General features: G+C 42.7%; 1 protein-coding gene across 3 annotated transcripts; it reads right to left on the bottom strand.

Moving 5' to 3' along the window:
* Positions 1–1,947: 1,947 nt before the first annotated feature.
* Positions 1,948–19,862, bottom strand: SNX5 (sorting nexin 5). Of its 3 annotated transcripts, XM_071739915.1 has the most exons (14): positions 19,712–19,862; positions 9,825–9,929; positions 9,247–9,357; positions 8,541–8,662; positions 8,096–8,219; positions 7,373–7,468; positions 6,429–6,534; positions 6,274–6,349; positions 5,401–5,440; positions 5,213–5,299; positions 4,071–4,230; positions 3,285–3,370; positions 2,995–3,068; positions 1,948–2,515 (listed from the first exon to the last, which is right to left on the bottom strand). In XM_071739915.1, exons 1-14 carry the CDS (start codon positions 19,742–19,744, stop codon positions 2,383–2,385), a joined length of 1,353 nt encoding a protein of 450 aa, XP_071596016.1. In that variant the 5' UTR covers positions 19,745–19,862; the 3' UTR covers positions 1,948–2,382. The 3 variants fall into 3 exon arrangements, with proteins under 3 accessions (XP_071596016.1, XP_071596018.1, XP_071596019.1); XM_071739917.1 differs by lacking the exon at positions 2,995–3,068; XM_071739918.1 differs by lacking the exon at positions 2,995–3,068 and having other exon boundaries at positions 2,351–2,515; positions 3,244–3,370.
* Positions 19,863–19,882: the final 20 nt, after the last annotated feature.

The raw sequence follows: 19,882 nt of genomic DNA, 5'->3' as shown, positions 1-19,882 counted from the left end.
TGCCACCCACTGGACTCCAGGAATGTGATCTGTGCTTCGAGGTATTTTTCAAGTCAACTCGTTTCAGACATTGAAGCTGACTGCAATGCACTCTACTGGCATAGCAGACACAAAACAGCTTCCTTCAGAGAAACACTGTTATTGGCAGAGACTGCTTTACAGTCACCATCTATTGCAATTACTGTAAATTAACTCTTAAGTACAACAACTACTGTACAAAACTGTAATTATCTCCACTCAAAGTCTTTGGTGTACTTTCAGTCTGGTCAGATGAATACTTTAATCTGAGTCAAGATCTGTCAAGAATTTAGAGTGCAAAACACCTCATAGAAAAGCTCTAAAAGAATATTTAGGGGGAAAAGAAAAAAAAACAACAAAAGAGTGCCTCACTTAAAGCTTCCAACACACTGCTAGTAGCATTGCATGAAGCCCACAACAGTCTATGCTGTTTCTGAAGTAGGGACACAAAGTGTTGTTTGTCATACCAGTACTATCTCCAGCCTTCCTCTGTGGAAAATAAAAAAGGCCTCTGAACAGACCTGAAGTAGCTTAGGATAACAGTCAGAGCTCAACTTCCTCAGACTCAGCCTGAAGTCAGATATAGGCTCTAATATCCTAGCTACTGACTTTAATCCACAAGACGACCCAATTACTGAAGCTAGGTTCAGAAAAACCCAGTATATAACAGTATATTACTCTAAAAGAGTATAAAAAATAGGTGCAAAAGGGCATGAAGCAGTAGGGTTCTGAGAGGTACAGCACACTAGAAGCAGCTCATTTGGCACAGCTGGCAAACCATCAGAGCCGACAATGGAGTCAGAAGTGAGGGAAAGAGGCACAATGTACATTCTTTAGGAGAAGCCAAAGCTTTGCCAGTATGAATTGTCCAGCTTGCAGACACTGGTTGGCTCCAGGACAAGTGGCTAGGATTTTATATCTTTCACAGGTAACAGTGATGCTACCTGTTAACTCTCTTCTGTACAGGGGCTTCATATCTACAACCAATTACTAAAGGGGCTGCTGCTAGAACTCAGCTACTTAAGCAAAAGCTGAGCATAAAGCTTCAGAAACCTTAAACCATAAACTGAAACTGTTCCTGTCAGAGGTAAAAGGAGACAGAATTAAGATAATTTCCAGACAGGCAGATACAGGATGGTATGACTGCTAAAAGATGCAGTTTTCATGGGGTACCAGGAAGAAAAAGCAATAGGTCATGGAAAAGTAAGCTATTGAACAATCCTTAGGTACTGCCACTAAATTGGCCACTCAGATCTTCTCTGGTTGAAGCTGCTTCAGGCAGCCTGCCCAGAGCATAGCCATATGGTGTATTTTGGCATGATTAGAAAAAAAAAAAAAAAAAAAAAAAAAAGCAAGGCTCAGATAATGTTCTTACTTGGGAAGGGGCCTTAAGAAAAAAAAGTATGGCTCACTGACGTGTACCCACATAAAGCCAAATGATAGCCAACCTGTAGAAAGATGACTCTGGGATTAATAGGCCAAGTAGTTTCAGCTGTGACAGTGTACACCCAGCTAGTCATACTAAATTTAAAGAGCTTTATCTTACAGAAGGGCTGTGCTTCCAGAAGCCCCAAAGTTTAGAACAGCCTCTTGCTTCTAGCAGGTGTAAAGATTAACAAAATATGAAGCACTGTGAAGTAGTCTGAAGGCATTCAAGCGATCTACATATCAATGCTTTTGAAAGGTTTGGTTTCCTTTCTGTGCAGCACATAAGCAGCAGAAGTTTGAGAATGACCCAAACAGCAACATGACCTGGAGTCCCCATGTTTCATGTCACCCATTCCAAGAATGGTCCTAATGAGTCAAACATGAATCTCTAGTGCTCTGAATAAAGAGCTCTGGGTGGTGTGTAATTTATCATAAGTCTGTGCCTGAAACTTCAGTTTGTCATTTTACATCCCACACAAAATCTTGCCATACAACAACAGCTTGTTCTATCAGACATCTTTATTTGCTGCATTGCCCAAGTGTACAAATACTGAATGTAGTTATAGAAATTCAAAATATATTGTAGTACAAATCTGTCTGGGAAGTGGAATGTTAAGATATATAAATGTAGTAATTTTATAAAGTAAATAAGTCACTCCTACTTGCAAGTTTTAAATATATCAGAGCTATGAAGAGACAGATTTTACGACCTGCAAAAAAGGAGTTCTTCTCAGAAAACATTTTCTGCTCAATGAAATCAGTCAACAGCAAATTGATTTCTTACATTTGACTCATTTTGAGTTATCAGCCAACAGGATGTTAGCTACATCCAGACAATTCATACATAATTTGGCTCCCATTTATACCACCAAAGTCAATGTATCACTATCAACATATTTAAGTATTAGGCAAACAATCTCAGTGACAATATTTATTTTAAGCTAATGAAGTCAAGCCAATAAGTTGCCCCTGGCCATTGAGTGCAAGTGATGCTTTTTTCACATTTTCAGAATAAGATGCCTTAGTTCTTGAACAAGTCAATACAGCTTTGCAGGAGAGAGACATTGTTCTGGAAAGGAAGAGAATTAGTTTCAGATAAGTATGACAATTTACATCCTGCCTTCCACAATGAAGTAGCTTCCAAAATAGTAGGTCCATCCCAGGATTTTGTAGCCCATGACAATGCTAAAGAGCTTACACAGCTAAGATAAGCATTTGAGCAGCAAAGCATCAAAACCAGATCACACAGTCTGCCATCTGCCTCTTCACGCAGGCCTGCAAACATGACTTATTTTATGGGAAAGACAAGGACAAGAGACAGTACTATGTTTTAAGTGGGCCAAACTGCTGAGTTGAGTTTGACAGAAGCTGGCAAAAAGTGTTCACCTTCACTGAGAAATCAAGTGAGAAAACTTTACAGCTAGATGACAAGTGTCTCACAGCACTCAGGAACACTTGAAGCAGCAGCTGCTTCCAGATGCAGAAAGGGTGCAACCTCACAGAGAAGGCTGCCTCCTCATAGAAGGAAGGAGAGCTGTTGTATACTACCTGGAAAATTGGGACTTCTCACTTGCAGTGCCATAGGTTGGTGTCTTAGGAGAGACAAGTTGAAAATAGACTTTCTGCATGAGACAGATAAGACTGTCAGCATTTGTTCTTTGTGTGCACTACACTTACAGCTTTTTACTTCCTTTCCTTCCTGTCTTTGGATCTCAGCTAAAGAGCCCAGTTGTTCTATTTTACACTTCCTAGTTTGAAAGGGAAGCCAGCAAATCCTCCAAGTCACACAGTACTCACTTCTCTCAGGCTATGCCTGCTTAATTCCATAAAGAACACACCTTTGCATGTTTTATTTCCAGTTCTGCCATTTCAATTAGGTTTTTGCGGAATGCTGCTATTCTCTTCTGTTTGAAGCTCATCAGTTCTGTAGGGAATAAAGAACAAAGATGAGAAGATATACTAAGTGTGACTCAAGTTTCAGTTATGCCCCTTATGTTTCATGAGTTTTGTTGTACAGCTCTAGTTACAGTATTTAACTACAAAAAGAAGATTCAGGAATTAGTCTCTGTTTCTAGCCAGAAGGTACATTTATTACATGACACTGACACCTTTATGAGAAAACAGACAGCTTGCCTAATACAGCAATGCTTTGTAGGAAGACAACTGGAATAAGACTGGAAGTAATCAACACAAGCTCTGTGAGAACACAGAACATTTAAATACCAAGAACAACAGAGTAGCATGTATACCATGAAAGCATGTTTCCTCTTTTATACTGTACAAAAAAATTGCTGTGAGACATTCAGCTGTACTAGGACAGAGTAAAACCATTTGCAAAATTCTAACTGAGATAGTAGTTACCTGAGGTGGAGGTCAAGAACATGAGTTCAGCCTGGAAGGCAAATACTAGTGGCTTGCAATTAAACTTGGTCTAGAACTGACATTCAAACAATCATTCTTGAAATTATTTAGCTGCATTAATTATACAGGCATCTATACTGCTTTTGGAACACCCAGACTACTGGCTTAGGAGTGTTCAGAAGCTTTCAGTAGCTGAAAGTCAAAAGGAAACCTGGACTGCATTAAAATCTCACTTCAGCATAATACAGCAAAGCCTGTTTTACCTTGTTTTGCAGATTCTGAAATCTTTTCAAACTTCTGACAACAATCCTGTTGGTGTGCCTCAGCCAGCCTGACATCCTTGCTCTTTAGTCTGGCTTTATCTAGAGCTTTGTTTGAGTTCTCATAGTCAACAAGAGCCCTTGTACGTCTGTACAGAAGATCCTGAAAGTAGACAGGAATGGTGCATCAAAGCTTTAAGAAAACTACTTCCCAAATTGAGGTTATGACTACCTTAGCAGAAGGTGGTTTCACTTTTCAGCACCAGATGCTGCTTCTTCCAGCAGGCTATTATAACCTATGTTCTTGGCATAGCAAAAGGAATCTTTCACCAGTGCAGTATCAAGTATTCAGGACAGCTACTTGTGTCTTAGTCAAGGAAGTCTTAGTGCTGCTGCAGGCATTGCTTCTTCCCTTAAAGTAGCTTTATCCTTCTGTAAGAAGGGCCTCTCCACTAAGGAGTAATAGTGCTTTCTGAATTCCCTCAGTATACCTCCAGTGAGGGATAAACTATCACTTAATTCAATGGAGATCTCACAGTTTGACTGAAGCACTGTACTAACCTAGACATGAGGCAGCACAGGTCTCTGTGCCAATCCCTTTCTAATTTAACAGCAGTACAGTCTTGATATCTAAATAGCAGTACCTCAGAGAGAGCCTGTAGTAACCCCCCTGGCAAATCAACAATTACTTAGAAAAGAGTTGCTGGCAAGGCTCTTGCAGTCCCATCAGCTTACCAAACCCCTCTTGGCAGTCCAGACTCCAATAGTTTTCACACATTATTGCCTACTCATGATACAGTACTTTAATAGATTTACTTTACGATTTTTAATTAGTCATCATCAGTTTTACTGACAAGTCATGAGTACTCAAGCAGGGGAAGAGTTTGAATGGTACTGCAGCCTCAGAGTCAGTTTGCTCTAACTTGAAGTCTAATGAGTTCTTCCTCACTAAATGCCAAACATTGGAGATATTAAACAGCCCTTCTGTGAGTGGGATGGACAGCAGCTAGCCAATATATAATTTCTGTATTCTGTTGTGGTTAAGATTTGCCATGTTCCTTAGGTAAAACAAGGGTTCACCTTCCTGTCTTCTTAAAGTATGAAGTATCCCAATAAGTGAGTCATGATGGACATTGTGTTCTCACCTTTGCAGCTTCTATATTGAGCATGTAATATCTCAGCAGTTCAGAGAGCTTCAAGTCTTCATCAGATGAAACTCTACTCTCTACCTTCTGTAGAAAAGATCAGATAGTTAGTATGTAACAGGAAACAGCAACATCCAGATTCAGAGATTTTTTTTCCTCAAAAAAAAAAAAACCCAAACTTCTCTTACCCTGAGTTTCTCAAATAGCTCAGCAACCTTCAACAAATACCTAGGCGAAAAAAAATGCATAAATACATTTTAGATCCTTCTTAGTCTGGTAAATGCTGGGATCAGCTGACAGGAAACAAAAAAGCTGAATGCTGGAGTTTACTTCTCCATACAGCCCTCGACAACAGCTTGAAAAGAACTCAGGTCTAGGCAAAGACCTGGACAAAACATTAAATACAGAAGGTGTTGATTCCAGCCTAACAGATGAGTACAGTTGAGCTACTCGAGGTGATTTAGAGTAACAATACTGTTTTCTAGATCAGAAAGGTCCTAGAGTAGCAGTGGGGAAATTCTCCACAAAAGGGATGAACCATCTTGTTTATACAGCTATATACTCTGTTTTACCCAGGTCTTCGTAAATTGATAGCAATGTTTAGGTAGGTGGAAGAATTCACCTTGGAGAAGCTGACTAGGCTTCCACAGCTTTAAAAAAAGAAACAAAACAACAAATCTGGATCTTCAAGGTCCAGAAGATACAGGACTAGTATAAGCTGTGGTTGTATTAAACAGCACATTGGAACACAGATACACAACTCTTTTCCCTGCTATTTTCTGGGAGCTTGTGATCTGAAAAGCATTAAAGAAGACTTCTGTTTAGAAGAAGCTTTAATGACAAGCACACAGTTCAGCTCTAGGGCAGCTAGTTAAAAGCAGATGCAATTGATAATTTTAGGCCAGTCACACCAGGAGCATCAGAAAAAAAGAAAGTTTCAATGCCACTTGGTTGAAATTTGAGCAACTGAAACCAGCTATGACTCAGTCCTCTGGATTTTACAGAAGGAATTTGATATTCCCAGACTCAGAATATGGTCATGAACAGTTAGAATTGCTTACTTTTTTATAACTGTAGGTTCTTCTAATGCCAGGCTGTTCAAGCAAGCTGAAGTATAAATATAGTCATCTGCAACATCTGCAAGAACAAGACAAGGTTTTCAGGCTGACATCAGCAAGACTGAAAGGTCTTTAGAAAGGTCTTTGAAAAGATTCACTTTTATGAGATCTTGTCATCTTATCTGCTTTTGCACATGCATCCTTGATTCTGTTGTAGTAGTTTACAAGAAAAGTCTTCTCTTGTTCAAAAAAATCTTCTACTTCCTGAAAGAGAGTATGACCTGTTAAGTCAGTTACATTGCTGCAAAGTACAAGCTCATCTCTGTTTTGAGAGGGGCCAATAAATAACCATAGTCACATGAGCATTGTGCCCAATCTCTACTGAAGAGCTGAGAGTTCATGACAAGAACCTGACCTAAGGGTTTGACAAACCAAACCATTTGGCAAGTCTCTTCTTCACAATGAATTGAAGATGGACTTGATACTCAACTATCCAATGCTGCATGTTGTCTCAAATAATTGGTAAATTGATATTAGAGGGCTACCAACTGCTGGAATTTGATGTCCCAGGCCTGCTGCAACACAGTAGCTAAACAGCAAACCATTCACAAACTTTCTTCACATTCATGCCATTATATGACTTGTAATGTGAACAGCAAGTCTGTTAGAAAGAGCTAACATGGCAATATGACTGAAAAGCTGAAGCTGGACCAGATACAGGTGTTTTTGATGTTTGATTTCAACTAGTGTATGCAGAAACCCAATCATGTTTGTTCAGAACTCCAAAGTAGACAAAAGCCACAAGCACACTAGGTGCAGGAGTTATTTCTCCCTCTCCTCTACTATCAGGTGTTAAAGCAACTTTTGTGCATTCATCAGAAACTTTAAACATGCACTTAAATGTTTAACAGCCTATAGCTTTGATGTCATGTCTATAGAAGGGAAAATTAATATAAATTATTTCGTCCAACTTGGGATGTAGCAACCTAGAAGGTTAGCATTAGCAAATAAGGCTCACTCACATCAAGCCTGAAGAAGACATAACTAATTTCTCTGGAACACGAAGAAAATCAAGATTAAGCTAAGTTAAGGTAAACCTTACCTTGACTCCAGAGAAGAGGACTTCATCAGCACTCTTTACTACACTTTTTAAAAAGCCACCAAACATCTCTTTTGTGTTTTTTCTCCGAACACTCAGCTGCAACAGAGAGGCCAGGCCAGCTTTAAAGTCATTTCACAGGCAAAAAAAGTTAACTATTTTGACACTTGCCTTATTGTAACAGCAGTTATATCTAGCATGTGACAGAGCAGGCTAATTTCCAAGCTCTCCATAATAACCCTACATAAGCTGAAGAAAGATGGCTCATATAACACTTATCTTGTTCAACTCTCCTGCAACACAGGATTCTCACTACCAGAAGCAGCTCAGTTTCTCTTTACATACCTTGGATCAGCAGCCATCATTCATAATTAGGTATAACAAAGCAGATGCAATACTAATTTTAATACGCCTCCATTCTTCCATTTTAGGATTATGCAACACAGCACAGGTACACCTGAATCATACTTGTTCCTAAGATGTCAAGACATAATGAGTTGGGTTCCTAACCAGCTTGATTAGGATTAAGAAACACAATGAGATTTATAGCAGAAAAAGGTCTAGAGGTCAGGCTTTCATCTACAACTACATGACAGAGGCACTAGCAGTATCTGCTTGCTGATGCTGCACATTGATTTACACAACAATGTGACTGTGCCCAAAAAAATAACAGTACTTATAACATCTTGCCTCACTCTGGAAGGAGAAAAATAAGAAATGCCTTACATCCTGATCATACTCCAAGAAAACATGGAAATTGCGATCTTTGCTAAGCACAGGATGAGAAGAAATCCGCTGAAGGAAGATTTCATGTGATGATACAGTCTTCTTGAAGACAGCAAGGTATTCACTGAAAGGAAAGAACAGAGTGAGCTCCCATCTTGTATTGCCTTTTTCAATATATAAAGAATTGCTTGAAGTTTATCCAGTGAAAATATTCAACAGCATGCTTCTGAAACAGCTAGCTAGTGATGAAGAAGCTATTTTCCATTCCTTTACCTAGGAAGTTTTCCAGTTTGAGAGAAACTGCTGGCAGCTCCAGGATTTTAAAGCTTATGCAGCAGCAAACATGCTTTAGAACAGCCACACTCAATATCAGTTATCACCAAATATGTTGCTCTCCCAGGAGGCTTCTAAGTGCAGCTTTTGCCAGTAAACTCATTCTACTTACGCTTCCAGCTCTTGCTTCATTTTGGCAAATTCTTCCTTTGTCATAGACACTTCTCCTTCCCCTAGCTTCTGCATCTTCTCTCTGGGACCATCGAAGTCAGGTTTGGAAGGTGCTGGAGGTATCTAGGCAAGGAATTGTTTAGTGATAGACGCTGGCCAATACAGCTTTCCAAAATAATTTCTAGCCTTCTCTAGAAGGAGGCCCTTTTCCCTGGTCATGGCAAGCCAGCAGGGTTCTGCACCTATGAATTCTAGAGCCATGTGGATGACAAGGACCCTGTTTACTCCTCCCAGCTCTGTGCTACACCTGCCCCAGGAAGGAAATCAACTGCAAGGAACAGCTTCTACAGTGCACCCCTTAGCCAGCCATCTTCTGTTGCCCACCAGGCCCCTTCCTGAAGAATTAAAATAGAAAAGAAAAACTGTGTTTAATGGAGTATTTCACTGCATTATATTCAGGCAGACATTAATGCCACCATAGGATCAGAAGCTCTCAGCATTCAAGGTTTTTTGCTACTCCAAGCTATATGAGAAGCTAACTCAGAGCTGTACCAATGTTGTTTGGGAATCAAAGCAAAAGGAAGCATAGGGAATACCTGAGTCATGGAACACTAGTGACATTGGGAAAGCAGACTTCATGCCCTTATTTAGTACACACTTAAATTCACCATTTTTGTTTAGAATTACATTTTTTAGGAAGTACTTACAATAAGTCCTGCATACTCTTCAGTTTCAGTGAGTGTATCATGCAGCCACACAAAGTCTTCATGCTGCCTTGTAACTGAAAACTCAGAGCTTTGAAAAGCTGGCAGCGTAGTCTGGAAGAGAAGATATAGAAGCCCTACTGTTTTGTAAATTACTGCTTTTAGAAACAGTTCTGTCCATTTCCAAAGGAAGCTATTTTGCCTAGTAAGAGCTTCGCCTACTCTTTTATCTGAGCTGGCACTCATTTAAGAACTTTACTACTAAGGAGACTATTTAAAGAAAAGGCGCTGTTGTGGAACAGCATTTATGCAGTTTATTTGGTGAAGTTTCAGAGTAGCTGGTTCCCCCACCCCAAGCCCCCAGTCTTCCGGTGTCAAACTAGGACTCCTCAGAAAAGCCAATTAGATGGTGTTCTGGTCTAAGGAAAGCTGAAGTTTCTGCATATATATACCCTCAGGTCACCTTTAAGTGGAAAAGCTCCATCTAATTAAATTTCCTTCCTCTTTACAGATATTTGTATTGCAAATGCAGCTTATTTGCATAACATGTATGAAAACCACTTTCTACCCTATGATCTTACCTTAGTATGTACAGTGAATTTCACTCTGTCCTTTTCACTTAGGGCATCAGGTATATCAATTTGGAGAGAAGGATCAACATTCAGGTCTACAGATACAGACCTCAGCTGCAATAGAATTCATAGCGTAAGCTTTTGTCAAGCACCAAGTAGGTTTAATGAAGCTAGACTGGTCATCAGCTGTCAACAAGAACCACATGGCACTGAACCACTCCCTCCAGGAACAGCCCCAACACTAACTTCACATCACTGTGACAAACCTTCCCATCCAAACAGAAGAAAGGAAAAAGACATACAGCTCAAAGTCTGAAGAACTAGATGTTTGCACTAGAGGTAGCCAAGAAATTTTCTCTCAAAAGAACCATCCTCCTTCCAGGCCTCCTCCAGCTTATTTAACTGAAAGACATTAAGCTGAAGCCTATTATTCCATCTAAAAGACAGCAAGAACCCTAGTAGTTATCTCCATTATCCTTTGCCTCTACAGTGTGGCAGAACAGCTGAGGAAAACTAGGCACAAAAGATCTTCAGACTCTCAAACTCTAAGAGCTAGCTGTCTGCCAGAAACAGGACTGAATGATCAAGAACTTTATGGCACCAACACTGTACCTTTCTAATCTTATCTTCACAACACCTAGTGCATCCTGCTATTCCTTGCTGCCAGAACACACATTTGCTGTTAAATAAAGACTCAGTAAGCTGGTACAAGAACTTGCCTCAAAGATATCTGAACTTTCCTTTACAAAAAGCTATCTATTGCTTATAACTACAAAGTCTCTTCCTGCCTTAAATCCAGGTCTTTCTCTGCTACCATTTCTAGGTAGACCTCTGTATCTGGCAACATTTTAATGCTATTTGTTTCCTAATAAAGCAGCTCAGAAGATATTTGAGCATTTTATGTGAGGAAACTTTTGCAGGAGGCCTCAGAGCACATCAGGTTCAATAAAAAACAGACTTGCCTTCCAAGTACTTCAGAGAGGCCTTAACCAGGGTCACCACCTTCCTTTGGAGGTTCATTTCTTCCTTCCAACAGGTCACGCCCAGAACACAATTTCAATTACACTTGAACTTCTCTACAGTAGTGAAATAGCCTACTTGTGGAAGCTGCTCTAGGTTACATACCAACATCCTTAACTCATAGTCCTACTGAAATTCCTGACAGGGACAGCACTTTCGGACTCAAAGATGACAAGGCCTTGATGCTCAGCATGCCACCCTGTTCTGGGAAGCCAGGGAAGTGGCCAGGGTGCACTCATGAGCACTAAGATTCAGCAAAGTCACCAGCCCATTTCTCCTTCTGGTTTACAATTTGAACTGCCTTCATCAAGTTGTACCTCACTGCTTGTACCCAAAAAGAGAAGAAAAGTTGTTCCAGTTCTCTCCAGGACCTCAGAAGCAAGCAAAAAGTTTAGACATATGCAATATAGTTTACTAGGATTAATGTGTACATTCAGTTCTTGCATTAAGTAGATTAATATATTTAGGTACCAAGGAATAGACTTTTGAAAGCTATTAGACAGTAGTGATCACCAGCTTCATGTACTTGTATTTCAGAAGCATGCCTGTATTTCAGAAACTTTGGCCTATCACATTACAGTGGTTCCTGTGCTATGAAACCCATCTTCTCATAGTCACTTCCTTCAGTGCTGCAGCCTAGCAAATTATTTTCTGCACAACAGAGGAAGTTCCAGAGATCAAGGTCACAACATGGGAAGTTTGTTATAAAAAGTGACTGTTGCAGCCAGGCTGAATCCCAAGGTTATTCTTTATAAGATAATTCTGAACGTCTTCCCAGGAAGGCAAGGTAGAGAACTGGGTGATGTTGTTTCACCACCTTGCAGCATACATGCACAGACCCCACCAGCCAGGAGCTTGTCCTAAGCACAAGTTTCAGTGCCAAAGCTCACAAGCAAACGGTGCCAGACAGCATCTGAGCAATCCTGCCATATCACAGGAAGCCTGAAGGCTGCACTAAGCTCCTGTAAAGCTGCATAAAAACTTGAGAGGTTGCCCTTTTTAAGGTGAAGCTTTGCTTCCAAAAGCTTTAGAAACTCCCTCCCCCTTGTCTGGCCATCTGTGTGTGTACTGCAGTCCAGATCTGGTACAGAAGTCTCTCTGGCTGCCTGCAGAGGACACAGCTGTCAGTTTAGCATGAATTTGCCTCTATGCAGTCTGCCCCTGCATAGAGTCCCACTGCCACCAGTGCTTACTTCTATCATTAGCACCAGGCTCTCATGCTTGAGTGAGGCATACCCCAGACACTGTATCCTCATCCTTCTCACCACACTAGAAAAAGACTTCTATCTGCTGCATACTTAGTGTTAGCTAGTGTTATAGGGATGTACTTAAGCTAAGAAATACACCTTCTTAAGCCTTATGACTACAAAAAGACCTTGTATGCAGCACACCAAGCTGCCCATTCTGACATCTGTGGGGCAGAATGCCTTTATCTCATCTTGAGTATTGCCTTGGCAGTAGGCAAGGACATTGAATCCTGCCCTGGAACACACTTCTTAGCAGTCCCAGCACTGCTCAGATGCAGATGGACATGATGAAAATCCAGACACTACAGGAACTCCAACAGGACAGTTGCTTCTCTCCAGCCACCATGTGGGGCAGATATACCCCTACAATCACAGAGAATCATAGAATCTTTCAGGTTGAAAAAGAGCCTTGGGATCATCAAGTCCAACCATCATCCCTACTCTACACAGTTCTCCCCTAAACCATATCCCCCAACACCACATCTAAACAACCCTTAAACACATCCGGGGATGGTGACTCAACCACCTCCCTTGGGCAGCCTATTCCAGTGTCTGACCACTCTTTCTGTGAAAATTTTTTCCTAATGTCCAGCCTAAACCTACCCTGTTGCACCTTGAATCCACTCCCTCTTGTTCTGTTGCTAATTAACTGTGAGAAGAGACCAGCACTAACCTCTCTACAATATCCTTTCAAGTAATTATAAAGAATGATGAAGTCTCCCCTCAGCCTTCTCTTCCTCAAACTAAGCAGTCCCAGCTCCCTCAGTCCCAAGATTTATTCTCCATGCCCTTGTTGTCCTCCTCTGCACTTGCTCCAGGATCTCTATCTCATATATTGAGAAAACTGGAATTAATACTCAAGTTGTAGCCTCTGAGTTGTGATACTCAGTTGTGGCACTGAGTACAGGGGGACAATCACCTCCCTGCTTCTGCTGATCACACTGTTTCTAATACAAGCCAGGATGCCATTGGCTTCCGTAGCCACACTGCTGGCTCATATTCAGCCACTTGTCAGTTAGAACCCTCAGGTCCTTTTCTGCCTGGCAGCTTTCCAGCCACACTTCCCTAAGCCTGTCGCATTGCATGGGGTTGTTGTGGCCCAAGTGCAAGACCTGGCACTTGGCCTTGTTGCAGGCCATACTGTTGACATTGGCCCACTGATCTGGTCTATTCAATTTTCTTTGTAGAGCCTCCCTATCCTCATGCACATCAACACTCCCACCTAACTTGGTGTCATCCACAAACTTACCAATGATACATTCTACGTCCTTATCAAGTTCATCAATAAAGATGTTAAACAGAAATGGTCCCAACACTGAGCCCTGAGGAACACCACTTAAATCCAGCTGGTGGCAGGTCACAACTCCATTGATCACCACTCTTTGGGCCCTTCCACCCAGCCAGTGCTTGATCCAACAGATCATATGCTCATCCAGACCACGAGGTGCATGGTTCAGAGGTCACTGACACAGGTTTAGGCAGAAGCTACCCCATTCAAGCACTAGAGGAAGGATAGGTAGGTGCCCATCATTCAGCCTGTAGTTTCACTGGAAGCACAGCCCACTGTTGGTTGCCAACTGAATGACAGGCAAGCTGGTCAATGTTTCCCAGACAGATAACACTAGCAGCCAAAGCACCGAGATACAAACCCCAGTGTTTTGCATCCTGCTTACTTATCTTTACTGTCCAAACAGGATCAGCAGTGTTAACAATATGAACTGCTGAGTCTGGAAAGTATAAGCCAAAGGAAACTGCTTCCTCTCGGCTAAACTAAGGAAAGGATTACACAAATCAGCCAATAATGACTTCATGAACTTTCTTGTTAAGTGTTGTGGGGAAAGTAACCCATGAGTAGAAGCTGTCCATTCCTAGTAGTTGCCTGCACAAGAGATGAGTAGATATGGACACAAGATGGTACTGCTTTGTCAGATTAAAGCAGTTCAGATAGAGACTTTTCTCTTCTGTACTAGCACCATAAACAGTGGAGGCAATGGGGCCAGAATACCCCAGGAATACTACTGCAAGGGAGCTTATTGCCTCAGTCAGGCCTTATTTACACAGAAGCAACTGGGAAACAGCAGTGCTCAGAGCTCCAGCACAGTATGTACTATACATCAGGCCCAAAGTACAAGACCAGCCCAGAAACAGGATAAGGGTCAAGAACATTCTCATATAGTGGTGAGACTCTGTCCCTCAGGAATACATGAAGCCACTTGCTAAAAAATCTTGTACATCTCTTACCCTAAATATCTGCTGTAAATATATTTATCCAGCTTGTAGTTAAAGGCCACTGTAGGCTCAAGCATCAAGCCTATTGCTGTCTAAAGACAGTACAGGACTATCACCTCTAACTTTCAGGAGTCTGGTCTTCAGTGAAGGACCTGGAGTCACATGAAACAGGGGACTATAAAATCCCTGGTCTGCTCTAGTCCTGTGAAGGTCACTGTGGACTCCTAACTCCAGGCCAGAGACCTTTAGAATTACACAATCACAGCAGCAAGGATCATACTACAAAGAGAGCATTCACACTGCCTGACTGCAGGAGGATGGAGTGCTTTGATTCCCCACAGAAAGGGCAAGGACAGCATTTCTCCAATTAACTGGAAGCAAGAAGCCCTTCTCTTGCTGTCAGTGCCATAAGGCATTAATCCAGTACCTTATAAGAAGGTGCCCCACACCAACCATAGATCAAAACAAGCACCTACTCCTGCAGCATTAGCATCTCATCATTCAGGACTTTTCATTCCACCATCCCTCCTACACCCATCCTGCAAGCAGGAATGAAGACTAACTTGCTTATGGTCACATGAATGCTGTGCAGAACAGAGGAATTAAACTTTCAAATCCAGGCCTTTATCATAGCAGGTACTCGACCAAAGGTGTTCCCAGGAAACTGCTCCATCTTAGCTTTCTGGTCTGCCATACCTGGCAGCTCCTTTGTATCTGAAGGCATTTCTTTGTGAAAATGTAATTACTTCCTCCCTGCACTCCAGGCAGTAGGAAAGAGAACTGAAGTTTCTCTATCCCAGTTACCAGAAATCAGACTGTCCCCCAACACCCTCAGGGAGGAGGGAGGACATAGCCCTCCAAGCTCATCAGCTGTTGAGACATTATTCCTTACTTGCAGCACATGTTCAAAGAGATAAAGAGAATGGTGACTCATGGTACAATACAGTGAGGAATCAGCTGGGTTGGCCTGCAAACTGAAACACTTGTCCAAACCCAGCACAGTGCTCTCACTTTTCCCTCTCATTTCCAACTCAGAAACAGCCTATAGGCTTCTGGTTTGCAATCACTACAGCAACTGGTACAGCTGCTCTTATGCCTTCCACTCATAGGCTCATGCCTCCTCAGGGGCTCCTTTTGGGACCCCCAGGCTTTCCTGAGAATTCAACTAAAAAAACTTTTCACTCTTCCGTAAAGATCCTGTCCACCACAGATGTCTGACCTGAAAATTAGAACAAGACATCAAGCAGAGCCCTCCACACACAGTCATCATATTGATTAATGTTTCTAGGTTGCCAGATCAGAAGATTGAAAATATATCTTATGGTACCAACCAGGAGACTATGATAATCACTTGATCAGGAACCCCAGGAGAGGAGACAGCAAGAGAGCATTACCACAACAAATCCACGTAGATTCTTACTGCACTTGCTTAGAAATGTTAAAAAACAAAACCAAGGCTTGGATCATTTAAGTACAATGCAGTGATGATCAATCCAGACTTCAACTTAGCAGACCTAAGTTTCAGATCAGGCCTCACCCAGTGCAAACACATCTTCATGCTTGCAAGAATCCAATGGAAGGAAATGCCCTGAACCACTGAGGCTTAGTTCTGTTGAGAGGCCAGAACTGCTGCTTTTACAATTAAGCCCTTTGCAGTTTTAGCATCAATTCTAGATGACTCAATGTTACTTCTGCATTCTAACAAAAGAATCTGCCAGTGCAAGCAACTGTGTACAACATCTGACTGCTAGCAAACTAAGAACCCGTATTTGTTCTCAAAGTCAGATTAATCCAGGGTGTTTCCACATAACTGGGCCCCCAGAAGGAGCAAGGAGCTCTTCCACAAGGGTTAACATGTCAGATCTTTCTGCTTACTGTCAGCTATCCTAAAAAAAAACTCTCCTCTTACCAATCACCTCCCTGCTGTCATTCAAGCAACAGCCACAAACAAGACTTCCTTAATTATTACATCTGCCACTACCCAATATCCATTACTTTTGACACAGTTGGCTTTCTAATTAAACCAGTTTAAGTGCTCTCCAGAGAACACTAAAAGATCATTATGTTTTCTGGCAGTTTATACAGAGCCCTCAGTTCCAGAAGGCCTCATTTTGAAACCCAGGAGTTAACCAGCAGCCTTTCAGAGTATCTGGCCAGTGGATATTAGTGTCATTTGTTGCTGGAACTACATTTAAGTCATATTGAGAACAAGTAGCTTAATTTTTCCTTTAACCAAGGTACTAAAAATATGTCTGAAAGTACACTGCACACATGCAGTGGTAAAGAGCCAATACAGTAGATGCAAAGCTTTGGTTTTGCAGGATTCATGACAGACTTGCTGTTAGCTCTCCAACATTCAGCTGAAAGAGTCCTGAAGTAGTCCAAGTTACATATAACTAGGAAATTCAAACCACTCTTCTTGCACACAGTCATGTTGCTACTTACATTGTAGAAAAGACTTCCCAGATTTGTGACATAGGGCTGTAGAACTCTCGTGATGCAATGGTTTAATTATTCTACTTAAAACAAAATGGGAATAACAGCTCCATTTAGTCACATTGAAGTGGCATTCCTCACCAAATGCAATGTTTTCCAAGTAAGCAGAAGGCAGCCTGCACAGCCAGAGCACCTGTTGCCCCCAGCTGTGCAATAAGGTGGCCTGATCACTTAGCTCTCTTGTCAGAGGGATCTCTGCATCACTCACTGCATAAAACAAGTGGTCATCCACCTCCTTACAGAGGGAGGGAGCTGGGGGAAGGACACAGATAACATCCAAAACTCCTATCCCTAGCAAAAGCCTCTCTAGTGCACCTTGCTCCACCTAACACTGTACAGGACATCTCCACACAACCCACTACTTTCTCAGCTCAGGGGGTCAAGCAACAGCTTTGGCAGTGTAGGTCAAATCCATCCTGCTGCATCCGCCTTCCTACAGAGTACAGCCTATGGCTTGGCACTTTTAGCCCACACGCCATCACCAACATCAAGCATACCCAGCTAAAATGGAAATTGTGCAACAGAAGCAAAGCCCTGAGCGACAGCCCACATCCACTAGAACCTTGTGCTGACCTGCAGCAAGGTCAGAGCCAGCTGTAGGGAGTCTCAGTGACACAGCCTCACCGTGCTCTCTTCACCTCCCATGGATTTGAAACTGTGTCATCAGCCCAAACTGCTGGGCCAGCATCACGGAGGCTAAATGTCCTTAACAGTACATTATCCTTATTCCGTAGCTCTTGCCTTGCTAGAAGTTGACCTCCCTGCCTGCATTTGGGCCCAACAGCATGCAGAAGCAGTTTTCCCACAAGGAATGAGAGAGATTTAGTAGTCCCTCATTCTTTCTAGCACATGTAGCACAAGCTGAGCACCAACGTTCAGGAGTGGTAACAGCAAACTGCAGGCTATGACATACTGGTTTGTCTTCCCTTGACTGCTCTGAGAAAGAAGGGCTACAATACTCTTGGTATTTTGAACTGCAGCCTTTGAAACACTACCGAGCCACTGACATTAAGAAATATCAGGGTATTTGCACAAGTTTAGCTTGGCAGTCCCACTACTCCACTTTTCAAGTGCCTTTTCCTCCCCATGACAGATTTCCCACTGCACTTCCAATCACCCTTATCCTACCCTCCCTTCCTCTTCCTATATATACTGATCTTCTCCTGCTTTGCCACCTCAGGGTCAGCTTTTAGTTTATATTTACCAATTATTTCTATTCAAGGTTAATACCTAATCAAGTTCCCTTTACAGGCATAGCCTTTATCTACTGGCCACACACCAGTTCCATGTTGCTGTTTTCTAAACTAAACAGGAACAGACAAGATAGAGACATTTCTCTCCTCCCCCTTGCTGTTGAAGTCCCAAGAGAGCCCTACAACTTGAAACAAGCTAGTTAATCTTTGGCCATTTAGCATTATACTTTAAAGCTACTCCAGCCCTCTTCCTGAGAGTATTTTCCCCTCCCCACAATAACCCTGTCTACTAGGATCAAAAGAGAACACAAAGTCACCAATTGTTGCAGGACAGATGATATTTTACCTCCCCCTCCACCTGCAAGCCTATGAAGACTTAACACTTGTTATTCTTAGGCAGCAGATACTTTAATACTAATAGTTTCACAGGCAGCAGAAAAAGGTTCAAGCACCATCTAGTTCACGACTCAAAGAAAACAACTAAAAAAAACTTACTCCAGTTCTACTGGATCAAGATTGTTTTAAAAGAATCATATGCAAGAGAAGCAGATGAAAGGAAGTTATTTGAGAAAAGTTATTTCAGGCAGGTCTTTTTGTAGCCCTCAAATCAGATAATATACATTTTCCAAAAGGCTGGAGATAGACTGAAAAGATTTAAGCATCCTTAACAGTTTAAAACACAAGTCACTTTCCTATGAGTTAAGCTTAGTCGCAACACAAAACAACATTCAGATGCAACAGTATGAAAATCAAACAGGCAGCTCACAGACTGCTGCAGTGTTGTTTTACTTTCTACTCAAGGTGTGCTGGGGGTAGTTATTAAACCCAGCAGACTATTAAACTTGTCCATTACAATAAATAAGCACCCTCTACATACACACTACCTCATTTACAGAGTTCCTGTTTTAGCTCTTAATTTGCATTTCCTCCAAGAAGTTGAGTCTTAACATTAAATATATCCCATGCTCACTCAAAGCCAAGATACAAGCCTCCTTAGCACTGAACACTCCAACACTACTACAAAAGAAAACCAAGTGAGCTTACCGACCACCAAAGGAAGGAGGCACACAGGCAGGGAGGCCGGTCACAGACACGCAAGGCTCTTCCACTGAAGAACAGCAAGTTTGAATGCCTCTCGCAGAAGCGCCTACAGCATTTCATCCATCGGTAGCGCTAAGCCACGGGTCCTGACGAACGGGTCCAGCTCCTGCATCTCTCCCGCAGGCCCAGTTCCTGCGGCTCCAAGGCCCCGCTTGTCACCCTGTTCCTACCTTGAACTCGCTGCTCCGCTCACAGACGACACTGCCTTCTGGCAGCTGCAGAGCCCATCCGTTCTCCTTCAGATAAAACCCTGTTCCACCTTCCTCTGTTTCCCCCCCTCCTCATCTTTCTTTGGGCACCTCGTCCTTCAGGGGCAGCACCCCACGCCCACCCTGGGAAGCGCTCCCTGATCCTCTCCCTCGGAGGACCTTGCTTGGGTACAGGGAGCAAGCAGCGCAGGGTTTAAAATAACTAAAATACAAACCGCGATAAGAACAAAACCAGAAACCTGTCACAGCCCCGGTACTGCCAGAAGAGCGGGCGTGAGGTGGTGGGGGGAGTTCCCTCAGACCCCTTGGGGCCAGCCCGAGGCTAAGCGCGGCCCTCAGCCCCGCAGGCACCGCCACACCCCCAGAGGCTGCCTCAGCCAGGACCGGGCCGCCGCCCTCACCTTGCTCTGTGCGTCTTCCCGGAGCAAAGCCATGTCGCCCAAGCACCGCCAGCCACCCACCGCTCTCTCCGCCGTCGTCTCATATAGCCCGGGGCGGAGCCGCGGCCGCCCCACGCCCCAGCGACCCGCCCCCGGCGGCTCCCGCGCAGGCCCGGCTCCCGTAAGGAGCAG

The sequence above is a fragment of the Heliangelus exortis genome, chromosome 3, assembly GCF_036169615.1.
Source record: "Heliangelus exortis chromosome 3, bHelExo1.hap1, whole genome shotgun sequence".
NCBI lineage: Eukaryota > Metazoa > Chordata > Aves > Apodiformes > Trochilidae > Heliangelus > Heliangelus exortis.
This window is presented reverse-complemented; position numbering and strand designations above follow the sequence as displayed.